This window comes from Nannospalax galili, unplaced genomic scaffold, assembly GCF_000622305.1.
Source record: "Nannospalax galili isolate Female #2095 unplaced genomic scaffold, S.galili_v1.0 scaffold102, whole genome shotgun sequence".
NCBI classification, from domain to species: domain Eukaryota; kingdom Metazoa; phylum Chordata; class Mammalia; order Rodentia; family Spalacidae; genus Nannospalax; species Nannospalax galili.
The window spans coordinates 4,247,340-4,261,789 of NW_008351958.1; the positions used below are offsets into that span (position 1 = coordinate 4,247,340).

The 14,450-nt window shown below is 36.8% G+C and overlaps 1 protein-coding gene across 2 annotated transcripts in view; it reads right to left on the reverse strand.

Moving 5' to 3' along the window:
- The window catches only part of Ube2w (ubiquitin conjugating enzyme E2 W), an 84,252-nt gene that overhangs the window by 4,554 nt on the left and 65,248 nt on the right, over positions 1-14,450 (reverse strand). The window contains exons 4-5 of one of the 2 annotated variants that reach the window (XM_017802152.2): positions 12,565-12,641; positions 9,852-9,927 (exon numbers count right to left, since the gene is read on the reverse strand). In XM_017802152.2, the coding sequence (XP_017657641.1) occupies positions 9,852-9,927; positions 12,565-12,641 (153 nt within the window). Of the gene's footprint in view, positions 1-9,851; positions 9,928-12,564; positions 12,721-14,450 lie in introns of both variants that reach the window. The other variant, XM_008848895.2, reaches the window with a different exon arrangement.

The following is a 14,450-nucleotide window of genomic DNA, read 5'->3' on the forward strand; positions in this document are numbered from 1 at the left end:
TCCAGAAATAGTTTTACGGTGAAAACTAAGGGCAAATTTTGCATTGTGGTATGTGGGCAAATGGTCTTATGTGGGATATTAGACTATCATAAGTGTTCCCTAAAGAGAACACTGTAAGATTACATGGGAGAGAGATCAGCATGAATTTCTAGGTGTTTCATTTCTTATGTATTTATCTGCCTTGTAAATTTATATACATATCAATAGCTTGTTTTATAAGAATTATTGGGTGTATAAAATATCGACCAATTCTCCAGGTGAAGAACAGAAGTACAAGAAATACTAATTTCCTAAGTTCATACTTCTAGTCTTTGGCTGGCTCTGTTTGGAATGTATTTACTATTTTTTTTTTTTATTACCTTTCTTACCTATTGACACCCATACCTCTGGTCTTTGGCTGGCTCTCTTTGGAATGTATTTACTATTTATTTTATTTTTCTTATTACCTTACCTAATGACATCCTATCTCATTAATTTAAAAGAAAATTAGGAAATGCTTTTTAAATTCCACAAAATATTTGATTTAGTTTTTCACATACAAGGGAAACAATTAAGGAAAGCACTCATGTAGCAGGGAAAAAGATAATCTTAGAATCATGAGAACTTTAGTTCAAGATCAATATGTAGTCCTCTGTACATGTAACACTATCAGTACTTGAAGAATTGGGAGTTGGAATTGCATGTTACTTGAAGGATCTAAATATTGGTGCACAACAGTTGTACATGATTTCATGTTTATGTAGCAAAATGCACTGAAATATACTAGTATTGAAATATAAATGTAAAGATAGTTGTGAAAATTGTCTATTATATTTTCCTTGTGTGTCTCATTTGTTTAGAGCATAAAATTTCTTTTTAAATTGTTCTTACTGAATAAGGCTAAATGAATACTGTCATTGAAAATATATTTTAGGTCTCTGTCATGAGTTTTTGTTTTTTTTTTTTAAAGAAGCTATTGCAAATTGTACCATCCTGATTACACAGAACTTTGTGGGCAGTTTTAAATAATTTTATACTTCTTTAAAAAAAAAAAAAAGTTTTGCCTTCTAAGAGTTTAAGGTATGGCAGCACATGCCTTAGTCCCAGGATCTCTGTGAGACAAGGACAGCCTGGTCTACATAGCAAGTTTCAGGCCAAAAAACCAAAAAATAAAAAAAAAAAACCAACGAAAACAAAAATTTTAGGGAAAAGTTTTCCTTTGACAAATCAACTCAAAGATTTTTACCAGACAGGTAACAACTCTGATCCATCAGGAAGGAGAGGGTAGAACTGTTAGGCACAAAAGTTCCTGGATTCAGGAACTTAATAGGTGATTTTGTAATTCTAAAAATAAAACAAAAAGGTTCACAACTAATTAGATTTGTGAAATCTATGGACAAAAGCTGTAAGACAGGAAGAAAAAGATGCTTTTGCTTTTATTTTTGAGACAGGGTCGCAAGTAGCACAAGCAGGCTGTAAACTTGAAATGTAGTAGATGATGATGTTGAACTTCTGATTCTCCTGCCTCTACCTCCTGAGGGCTGGGATGACATGTGCACCACCCACCATTCCCACCTTATGTGGTGCCGGGGACTGAACTCAGAGCTTTGTACATGCTAGACAAGTGCTCTACTAAGCTGGCTGAAAAAGAGTTTGATACTTCTAATCTGAGACAATCTCATATTCCTGTCTGCCTATATTTTTGCAATTCTACTGAGGATATTCCAGCTGGAGAGAACTAACATGTACTCCAGTTTCTTTTAGAACAATTCCTCCACTTTTTCCTGTATTAGACTCATCAGTTTGTTAGATGTGATAGCTAAACACTGTTAACACATTGCCTTTAAATCTAGGTTTCTGATGCCAATGCTGAAGGGCAAGTTTATACTAATGGGTAAGTGGCCATTGTTAAATTTTCTATCATTCAACAGTGCTTCAAGAACCACAGTTCGGGGCTGGAGAGATGGCTCAGTGCTTAAGAGCGCTGACTGCTCTTGCAGAGGAGCTGGGTTCGATTCCCTGAGCACCCACATGGCGGCTACAAACCGTTCTTAACCCCAGTTCCAGGGGAATCTGAAGCCTCTTCTGACCTCCGTAGCATTGCATGACATGGGTGCACTCACATACATGCAGGCAATACACTCATACACATAAAATAAAAATAAAATATTTAAAAAAAAAAAAAAGAATCCCAGATCTGCACTCCACTCTGTGGAAAACTATTACATATGAAAGTTGAGTATCTTTAATACTGACTCCAGGAAGCAAGTCACATTATTAATGGATTCTAATTGCCTACCTCATCGTAATTATTTTTATGGTTAAACAAAAAGATACTTTGTACATTTACTAACAACATTTCATCTGCTTTATAATATAAAACTCTGATGTCTACTGGGCCAGATAAGACTACTGTACTCATGAACTTCCAGCACCTGCGGTGGCCTGCATAAGATCAAGCCAGTCAACATTCCAGCAAGAGGGGAAAACTCTTGGGAGTTCCTAACCCCTATTTGAGGAACTATTGACAACTAATAGCTTCTTGAGGAGGGGGATAGTTTTAAGGGTGTGACCACACCCACTGAGTATATGCACAGCACAAATTAGATTCAATGGTTTTTTTTTTGTTTGTTTTTTTGTTTTTTTTTTTTTAAAGAAAAGGACATGAAAGGGGGTGGATGTGGGAATTGGGTCAGAAATGAAGGTGAATATGATCAAAATACTATATGAAATCTTCAAAGAATTAATAAAAAGAGATATTAAAAGACAAAAAAAATAACTTTGAGTCTAAATAATTCATTCATTTGTACACACAGATACAGAACTGTTTTCTAAGGAAGACTCCAGATCGGAATCAAAGAAATTCCTGAACTCATTTGTATGCTCATGTGAATCATCTATTTCACAAACTTACTTTGATTATGCTTTTATTTTTCAGACACATTGTCTCTGCTCAATTATTTTTCAAAGCATATGGACTCTTGCCTTAACTGGTGAGATGAATGCTTGCATTATAACACAGATAGGACCTACTTCATCAGTGAACACAAACTTAAGTGTTCTGAAAATAGTCCTAATTTCAAGTAAGCAGCAATAAGAAATGTATACTCACATACCAATAACTCCTTGCATCTATTACCCTCTGTATTTTAATAAGCCACTGTGTGCTGAAGAACCTCAAAAGAAATCAGTATTAAGTATATGTAAGGTGTACAAAGGTCGTGTAGTAGATAACAGTGACTGACTTAATTCTCAAGGGATTCTAAATCATAAAGATCATAAATTTAAACAGTTGGGTTTTTAAAGAACCTAAGTCTGTTATCTGGCAGTGCAATTTTGTCATGTCAGCTGAGTCCTCCTTTTATAAAACCAGGAGATAAAATGAATTTCAGCTTATTATTTGTCACTACTAGTATCTTTATCTTGCCTAGAAGCAGCCCCTTTGGGATGACACATATTATTTGAATTCTGGGGTTTTTTTTCTTTTTTTCTGTCTTCTAATATCTATTTTTATTAATTATTTGAAGATTTCATATAGTATTTTGATCATATTCATTTCTTACCTAACTCCTCCCAGATCCACCCCCAACTTCCCACCCCCCTCAACTTCTCTTGCCTTTCTGCTTACATCTACTATACTATTCATTCTGACCCACCTATGTTGTTAGTACTACACAGGATGGTTGTAGAACTGGATGCCTAAGACATACAATTCCCTTGGTCTTCAAAATTGAAATGTTAAATATTTAGAGAGTTTGTCCAATTCCAATTTTGTGCATGTATGTGTCACTGAGGATTGAACCCAGGGCCTCACACATATTAAGCATGTACCCGACCACTGGGCTACACCCCCACTCCCAGTTCTGAATCTCTTTTTGGATAGCTTTATAGATCACATATGCAAACAGGTCTATCTTACACTCCTTTGAGAATTAGCTAACACTAAGAAGTAACAATAGTCTGTCAGGCACTGTTGCATGCTGTTATAGCTAAATTAAAAAGGGAAGATTATTTGAGCTGAGGAGTTCAAGATTAGCCTGAGAAACACCACAAGACTCCATCTGATAAATAATGACAATAAAAATAAATACACAAAAGAACTAACAAGAATACATTATTTCTTGAGCCAGATGTGGTGGCACGTATCTGCAATTCTACCATTCAGGAGGCATAAGCTCAAGGCTACCTTGCCCTTCACAATAAATTCTAGGCTAGCAAGGACTATATAGTGAGAAGGGAGGGAGAAGGGTAAGGACAGAGAATTGATCCATCTTTCTTGGTAACTGGGTTTTGGAAGTAAATACACTAAGTAGGCAAAAGATAGACTGAAATCAGAAGAGCTCTAACAAAGATAACTAGTTATGCTTTCTAAGAATGAATATGATTATCTTTCTGGTAAACATTCAAATGCAACTATAATACCAATATGAGCTATTTATTTATATTGCATGTAACTAACTGGTATTCAGATACATATGAAGGAAAAAGCAATGTATACTAGAACTGCTGAAATGCTTTAGCTTTTTAAAAAAAAAAATTTTTGCTGAGAATTTCATACATGCACGTAAGGTATTTTGATCAAATCCATGCCCACTCCCTCCCCTCCAACATCTATCTCCCTATCCCTTTTTTCTGACTTTGTGTTTGTTCTTTTTCTTTCTCTTTCCTCCCCCCCCCCAGTGGGGATTTTTGCTACTCTAAGATTTCCTCCTCTGAAGAGGTAACCCTAAAATCTTTTAGGAATTAGATAGGAGCTCTCAAATGCTTTTGACGTTTTTGGCCTTTGGAACAGAGTACGTTGCTAAGAGGCCCAAGGACATTTTGACTTTTAGCCAGGAAACTGACTACTTTTCTTTGGAGTCTTTTTACCCTAAATGCCTAGCCAATTCCTACATCCTATTCTTATCACACCATCCTCTGAAGAGGTTACCCAAATAATGGATAGGGAATCGGGATGCAGACCCACTCTGGCTTCTTCCATGCTAAACAGGGATGCAGGGTGGGGCAACTGGGGTACCCCTTCAATGGGTCTATCTAAAAGACTCCAAAATTGCATAACTCTTATCTGTAGGAAGAAAAGAAAGTCCTTGGCTGGTGAATAGGGGATGTGAAGGAGAAGTAAAGGCAAGAGTAGTTAGCATTACAAGTTCTAGACAGGGAACCAGAAAAAAGAACAGGGCAAATTTCAAATATTCTTATCAGAGTCCACTGGGATTTCTTGATGAGAGCTTCCAAAAGCATCCCTCTACTGGGTTCCTCCTCATTTTTTTTTGGGGGGGGGGTCTGCCAAGGCTGGACTCGAGAGTGATGGGCTCAGGATTTGTTTTCAAGCACTTTGATAGCTGTTGGAGTGGTTAGAATCACTGTCAGTTCTCTCAAAGGTAGCTTTTTATAAGTGAAAGAAAAATTCAAACAAGATTCTCTATGACCATCCCAGTTGGATGATATAACGCCTGCTCTACTATCTCAACAGCAAAACTACCCTTCCCTCACTGCATATGAAGCTCAAATATGCATCAAATTTGTCTCTTAAAGGGGTACCGAATGGTACAAGATGATTCAAGCATTCAGGATTCTTGTTGGGATACAAAACATTCATAAAAAGATCCACTGTAAGTCAATGAATCAATGTTATTTCAAACAGAATTATCTGTAAATGGAAATCAAACAAAAACATAGAAAGGGTGAGTGAGATGGCTCAGTGAGTAAAAGCACTTGCCTCACAAGCCTGACAACCTGAGTTCTATCCCTGGATCTGATGGTTGAGGGAAAGAACTGACTCCAGAAAGTTGCCATATGAATTCCACATGCAGGCTGTGCATATGTGCTCACAAAATAATAATACACTGTCATTGTACACATGAACTCACAGTGGCCACGACTACATGCACAAAACCTGCACAATATCAAGCCATCCAAAATCCCAGCATGGATGGAGGGGCTTGTAAAATCCCACTCCTGGATGAGGAGCTCCTGGTAATTGGTGACTGCTGAGGGAGGGAGAGTAAGTTTTCTTCAGAGATGTGGCCCCTGAAAGGCTGTCCAGGCTTCTGCAGATGATCCTACATCCAGGCATATAAAGGCAGCATTAAGTGGACACAGTGGGTTTAAAATAGAGCACACACGCTGGAGAGATGGCTCAGCGGTTGAGTACTGGCTGTTCTTGCTGAAGACCTAGATTTGAATCCTAGCACCCACATGGTGGCTAACAACAGTCAATAACTCTACAGAGAATCTGATGCCCTCTTCTCTCCTCTGTAGGCACTGTACAACATGGGTGCACTTACACACATGCAGGCATTAACACTCATACACATAAAACAAAAAAGTTTCAAAATCTTAAATTTGTAATTACTCTGCTCCAAGCTTTTGTCCATGCTATTAATCATTTATTCTTTGGGGGCTGGGACTGGAGAACTCAGGATCAACTCAGGGGTTCAAATAGGAGAGCCAAATAGTCTACCACTGAACCATACCCCAGCCTAGTAATTTGTTTTCATAAACAGTCTTAAATTTAAAAAAAAAAAATTCATATACCTAAATGTTTAATTTCCTTATAATCCCCTTTTCTTCTTCTTCTTTTTTTTTTTTTTTTTGAGATGGGGTCTTGTTATGTAGCCCAGGCTAGTCTTGAATCCACAGAAATCCTCCCAATTCACTGATTCAGCCTCATGAGTGTGGGGATTTACAGGCATGTGCCATATCTGGCTCTGCAATGCTGTTTAAATTAAGAAATTCTTTCCCCCTGAGTTAATATGCAATGTTTCAAAAAACATATTTTAAGATACTTAATTCAAAGGAAATATTTTGAGGTAAAAATGTAAATTTATTTATTTTCCAAACAATTATCAATTTTCTAAGATGATCAGTTAAAGGTTTACCTCAATGATTTGTGATACATTGATTAAATCTTACATATAATGGGGCCTAAATAAATGTAATCCTAGTTTTAATGATTTATTCTTACATGAATGTCAGATTAATTTTTCTTAATATCCTTTATGATTTAAAATTCAACTTTGCTCTACTTACCTATTACTAACTGTTTTTTTTTTGTATTTTGAGACAGGGTTTTACTGCTGGCCTAGAACTTACTATCTTCTGCCTATACCTCCTGAATGCTGGAATTACAGGCTCACCTATATCTTTTTCCCCCCAAACCTACCCATTCTACCAGATTTTTATTCAACTACATGATCCTATATATAGTTTGTGCATTTTGGGCGAAGGGTTGTTTTTAGTTATTTTCATTTTATTTATTAGGGTTTTTTTTCAAAAATATTTTATTTATTATTTTATGTGTACGAGTGTACTGCCTGCAAGAGTGCACCCATGTCGTGTAATGCTGCAGAGGTCAGAAGAGGGCTTCTGATTCCCCTGGAACTGGAATTGAGAACGGTTCATAGCCGCCATATGGGTGTTGGGAATAGAACCCGGGTCCTCTGCAAGAGCAGTCAGTGCTCTTAATTGCTGAGCCATCTCTCCAGCCCCCGTCCCCCCCTTTGTTTAAGACAGTGTCTCACTGTAGCCACAGCTGGCTTGGAACTTACTTATGTAGACCAGGCTGGCTTCCACATCTGGCTGAGGGGTTGCTGTTTTTGTTGTTTTGAAGATTTTATTTTTAATTATGTGTGTATGTGTGTGTGCAGGTAACTCTTGGAGGACAGAAGCAACAAATTACAGGTAGTTGTGAGCTGCCTAATACGGCTGCTGGAAATTGAACTCGGAGTCTCTAGAAGAGCAACAAGTACTCTTAACCACTGAACCATCTCTCTAGCCTAGGTTGTTTTTTTTGAAAACAGGGTCTCGCATAGCTTAAGGTGGCCTCAAATTTGTTACATAGTCAAGGATGACCCTGAACTCCTGATTCTTCTGCCTTTACTTCCCAAGTGTTGTGATTACAAGTATGATCCATCATATCTGGCTAAACTAGTAATATGTAAAGACTACACTTATAAAAACAAAGCAATGTTTTCAATATTACAGTTTCTTGGGGCTGGTGAGATGGCTCAGCAGTTAAGAGCACTGACTGCTCTTGCAGAGGACCCAGGTTCAATTCCCTGCACCCACATGGTGGCTATGAACTGTCCTTAACTCCAGTTCCAGGGGAATCCGAAGCCTTCTTCTGACCTCTGCAGCACTGCACAACATGGGTACACTTACATACATGCGGGCAATACATTCATACACATAAAATAAAAATAATAAAGTATATTTTTTTTAAATTATAGTGTCCCAATTTTTTTTCACAGTTCATATTTTTTTGTCAACATTTCTCCTACATTTCATGCATTTCTTCTTATTTTACCAAGTATTCTTATTTCTTTGGCTCTCAGGCATGACCTTCTGTCACCAGGTTTTCCCATTTCCAAGCGCTAACATAGTGTCACTGCATCAACTTGAATCATCTTAGTTGAGCTGTTGGAAAACGCAAGCTTCAACTTTACAATTTAAATGAAAACACAGAAGATTTCACATTCAATAGAAAGATAAGGGGATAAGGTTATTCTCATTAAGTTTCCATAAATTTGATTTCTTTAGGTTTAACAAAAAAAAACCCTGAGACCCCTCACCAGGAAAATACTTTTTTTTTAACTTTAAAATAAAAATTTATTTATTATTTTTATTTTGTGTGTATGTATGTATTGTCTGCACATAGATAAGTGCACCCATGTCGTGCAATGCCGTGGAGGTCAGAAGAGACTGTTGGATCCCCTGGGACTGGAGTTACATACAGTTGTTAGCTGCCATGTGGGTGCTAGGATTCGAACCCGGGTCTTCTCCAAGAACAACCAGTGTTCTTAACCGCTGAGCCATCTCTCCAGCCCCAGAAAATAAATACTTTTATACAAAAATGACAGGGCATGATTTTACTTCACTGCTTTGCTGGGGATATATAGCTCAGTGACAGAACTCCTGGCTAGATGAGGCCAGGGGTTTCATTCTCAACAGCAAAGGGAAAAGTTCATTAAGGAATATGAACATTTGCTTTTAATTTAAACTACATCCTTGGGATGACACTAAGATTAGTTTAGAAATGATGCTTGCAACTCTGAATTATAAAACTACTCATTGTGCTCCAAATTAGAAGAGAAATTTAAAATTATCAAGAGTACTTTCTTCATAAAGCTAAAGTGAGAAACTTGCCATTCTCAAGAAGTTTTATCTATAAAGAGCACCTGTAGCTTACTGCAATTGCCTCCAGTTATGAAAAGGAACAGAACTGAGTGCACAGGTCCCAGAATCCACTGCCTATGACAGGATTCTAACAGTCAGCTCTATCTTAACTGAAAGATGATCATGGACTTCAAACTGTCACAGTTGTTCAAGCCTGTAATCTCAGCACTTGGAAGGCAATGGAATGAGGATCACTGCAAGTTCAAGTCCAGCCTGGTCTATATACTTAGTTTCAGGCCACCTAGGGGCAAGTCCCTAGACAGCAAAACCCTGTCTCAACCCACAAAACTAGAAAAAAAATTTTTTTTACTAAACTGATAATGTCAAAATATTAAAGTAATGCTAAATTTTACTTATATACTATATATAATTTTGTTTGCCTCACTAAAAATGTAGTCTAATATCCTTACCTTCTAATATTTTACAGAATGTAGCATTACAAAAATGTTATTACAGTCATGTGTGGTGGTGCATACCTTTAATTCCAGTAATTAGGGGGCAGAGGCAGGTGGGTCACTGTGAGATCAAGGCCAGCCTAGTCTACTTAGGAAGTTTCAGGCCAATTGGGGCTAAATAAATAACAAATAAAATGTTATCTCAATTACATCTTCCCTCTATTTTCCCAAGTCTTATAAACAGATAATCTTTCATATAAAAACATTAAAAATTTGTCATTGCAAATTAAAACTGCTTACCATGATACCACCATTTTGTTTTCTTTGGATTCTTGTTACATGTTCGCACATAAAAAGAATTATCTGGTGGTCGTCTCTGGAACAAAGAGTTTAAATAGGTAAGTTCTGGAAGAGAATAACTAAAGGGGAGATACACTTAGCAAAACTATTATAAAATACACCAAAAGCAATAGAAACACTGACAGCATGGCCCTAAGAATGGAAACTACAGTCTGGGTCTTACAAACTTCTGATACCTCCATATTTTAAGAAGGGAGTATGTGTTAGAGGTGAGGCTCCAGGGGGATCACTGGAGGAGGAAGTATAAATCAAAAGGGAGACAATAAGATATCTGAAGCCACAATTCTTTATGCTAATCTCTCCGCTACAAGTAATTTAATAATTACTTTTATAAACTAATTAAAACATTGAGGGTGTCAATTTTTTTATATTTAATTTTACTTATTTTATTTTATGTGTATGCCTGTATTGCCTGCATGTAAGTGCACCTTTCTTGTACAATCCCCAAGAAGGACAGGAGAAAGTGTCAGATCCCCTGGAACTGGAGTTAGGACAGTTGTTAGCTGCCATGTGGGTGCTGGGATTTGAACCCAGGTCTTTTGCAAGAACAGCCAGTGCTCTTAATCACTGAGCCATCTCTCCAGTCCCCTCCAGGGTGTCGATTTATAGGAGATTTTTCCTGAAAACTGCTGGGTATTATTAGCCAGACAAAAGTACACAACTTTCTATGAAGACCTGACATGTCAAGTTTACACTAATGGTGCTGAGGAAGGTTAGGATAAAGTTATCTTCACCTGTTCTGACCAACTTTTACAACTACTCTGACAACTTCATTTTTTTCCCTATTAAATATTTTTTGCAATGTTTAGACTTAATTAACTGTTAAGCTAATGAAGATGAAAGATTAAGAGAATTCCTTCTTCTAATAAGGCTAATCAAGGAACATCACTGAAGGAAGGTCCAGTGGGAAACAGCGGTGAAGGGACAACACAGACCACAGGGTAGAACAGTCCACTTGGTCTTCTAAAGCTTATCACAGGTGTCAGCAAAGTCTCTAAATGCCCTTATGAATAATATTAACAGTAATTTCAATCAACATAAAAAGATTATCAGGATAGTTATACAACTATTCCAAGATCACCCTGTGAATACAATTTGAGAAAATTCCTTTAAACATTAAAATTACAAAATTAAATGACTTGTTTCCGCTTCATCGTTGAAACCTAGCACTTGGCAGGGTAAAAAACAGGAAGCACCTAATCAAAGTTTAATTTTATTGTACTTTACAACAACCCTGACTTCTAGATTATCATGTTGGTTAAAGATATCATACAATAATTCTATTAGATACAGTTTAACAATAATTTAAATGAAATGATTAGCCTTACACTCAAGTATGAAAAAAAAAAAACAACCCACTAACAGTAGACAACTAGAAGGTGGGGGGAATGATGAGGTTAGAAAAGAATAAAAGGCACAGAAAATATGATCATTCTCTAGTCTTTGATAGTAAATCATGGCATCCAAATGTGAACAAAAGTTAATGATCATAAGGCACATGCAAGAGTAATGGGCAGACACCACCAGTGATCATCCTTAATTGCATGTAAATCCTGTAGTTATCATCTCACTGTCAGGAATAACAGGAACATAGGAACCCATATACAAGTATGAACTACTCTGCCTTACATATAAAAGCTTAAAATTTGTGTGTGTGTGTGTGCATGCATGCGCGCACAGGCGCAGGCATACTTATGCCATAGCATGAGTGGTAGGTAGTCAGTCTGGAATCTATTCTCTCCTTCAACAGTGTGTTCTGGGGATCAAACTGAGGTGATCAGGCTTACACAGCAAGAGTGTTTACCTGTGGAACCATCTCACTAGCACCCAGGAAACCCCTTATAGACTAACATTTCATGAAACTCACTTGGTAAAACAGTGGCTTAGGGTGTTCCAGACTCTAAACCTACTGTTTAAAAATGAACTATTGCAAAGATTCTCTAAATTAATAAAATCGGCAGTGAGTTTAATTTGGAGAACAAAGAAGCAATCTGCTAACCACACATGTGAACCCCCAGGGCTCCCTATTTCAAAGGTATTCAAATTTTAATTCGTGTTGTTTTTCATCTGTCATTTTTTACACTTCCACTAGAGATTAAATCTATAACCAAGTAAAGGAGAATAGGATTCTACTGGCAAATGGTTTACCTCCTTCAACCTCACCAGTGGGACAGGCAAGCTCTGGATTCTGGGAAATCCTAAGAAGGCTGCGTGTATGGGAGCTGGCAAAGGGGGGCAGAGTTAGAATATTTGTTTCTGGCTTTCCGCTGTGAATTTTTTTAAAAAAATGATGTATACTTTTACCCTGTGCATGTTCATGGAAATAAAACAAATTATTTAAGAACACGTGCACAAATTTCGTGCTTAAAAATGGCAAAACATAGGCAATAGCCTACACTGCTACTGTGTTGTATACTCAATAAACTATATTTCAAAAAATATGTATCTAAAACATCAAGTTTGACTTCTAGCTCTATTTGGAATGAAAGGTATCAAAAGAACTTTCCATATTTATTACTAAATATGATATTCCCTGTACTTTAAAAACAAAAAGCATGATTCCGCCTTCAAATACAAATAATTATATATTTAAACTATTAACCTACCTAAACTGAAAAAAGATATTACCTGGAATAATTCTGAAAAGTCCTACCTTTTCTTTGCAGCTGGAAAGCATGCTAATAATGCTAAGACAAACTGACTGGACTGAGAGCGCTGGGGACCAGTCTTCTGTTAGAATGGATAAACAGATATGACCATTGCTATAAACATGAGGATGAACAGGGATATTTTCACCAGTAAACATGACCTAAGAAAAAATAAAATTCCATTAACACTCAAATATTCTCTACTATCAAAAACTAAAATATTCCCCACATGTAACAAGTATTGATTTTTAAAAGACAAAATAAACCAAACCAAAATCAATTTCAGAAACCACACATTTATTATCAATTACAGTAATAGTTTCACTATATATGAAAGACCGTGTAGTAGGAAAACTGTAGATTTTGTATTTCATCTGTTTTTCATAAATTCTATTAACACTCAAATATTCTCCACTATCAAAAACTAAAATAATTCCCCACCATGTAACAAGTACTGATTTTTAAAAGACAAAATAAAACAAACTAAAAGATAAACACTAGTGTTTTTCTTACTAGTGAATGGCAAACGGCATTCATAAGAATGGATTTTCACATTCTATTAATTGCTCTTTGTGTAAAAATAAAATACGCTAAAATTTCAAAAATATTATATTTTGAAAATATAAAAAAAAAGGCCCACATCAAGATTTTTTTATAGGCTGAGTCTTAATTAGCTGCTTTCTGTTTTCCTTTTATTCATATAATGTCGCTTTCCCTTTATCTTGCCTCAGCACTGTTGTGAACAGCAATATATCATTTCCTTTCTCTGCCCTAATAATTCTAAGAATATCCTAACATTTTTATTTCTTAAAATTTTTCTACCCAAGCATCCAAACAGGAAAGAGACTAAATCCATACATCCTGAGATAGCACTGAGCACACTCCAGGAGAGTTCAGAGAAAGTACAAGCCTTAGATTTGAGATGTCTACGTGTTATTTTTCATTCTGCAATGCCAGGCATGAACTCTCCCTGCACATGCAGACGAGTGCTCTGCCGCGGAGCTACAGCTCCAGAGAAATTACTCGCTTTTATACAAAATTCAAGTAAAATTAACTCACCAATCTTCAAGTAATTTTCATATGGTAGTGCCGTATTTTATCCTGTACTTTAGCAGTAATTCCCAGTGATCTTACCATTAAAAAAAAAAAATCAAAACAAAAACAAAAGCAAAAACAAAAAACAAGCATTCCTTGAATGAAGATCTGGTTAAATTTCACAATTAAGCTGGATGTGGTGTTATACCACTCCAGTGCCAGCTACTGGAAAGGCTGAGGTGATAGGTCCCCCTTGAGCCTAGAGGTTCAAGGCCAGTCAGCAAACAGCAAGACCTTGTCTCAAACAACATAGTAACCACCACCACTAACCTAAATTCAAGGGTGCTGATTTTCACATTCTGATTCAGTACCAAATGGGATCTGCATAAAGCTTCTTGCCTATCAATCAGCAGTTCTCAAACTAGATTTAGTGCATCTCTCAACACTTGCCAGAGTGAAGTAACAAGGCAAAATCCTACTTTAAATTGCCACAGAAACTGTTAAAAAATATGTTGCTCTGGGCATATCTGGGGGTTTTCTCCTCATACAAAGATGTCAGTCAATGACATCAGTATGGCCCGATTAAGGTATGCCAAAATTTAATACAAAATATATAATAAGAAATCAAAATAAGCCGGGCATGACGGCAAGAGTCTTTAATCCCAGCCCTTGGAAGGCAGAGGCAGGTGGATCTCTGCAAGATGGAGGCCACCCTGGTTCACACTGTGACTTCCAGGTGGGCTGTGACTAGAGAGATCCTATCAAAAAACAACTAACAAAAAGACCCCCCCCCGAAAAAAATCAAAATAAGTCAAGGCTCTGTAGTTGTATTAAAGTGAAATTTCTAGCCACAAAT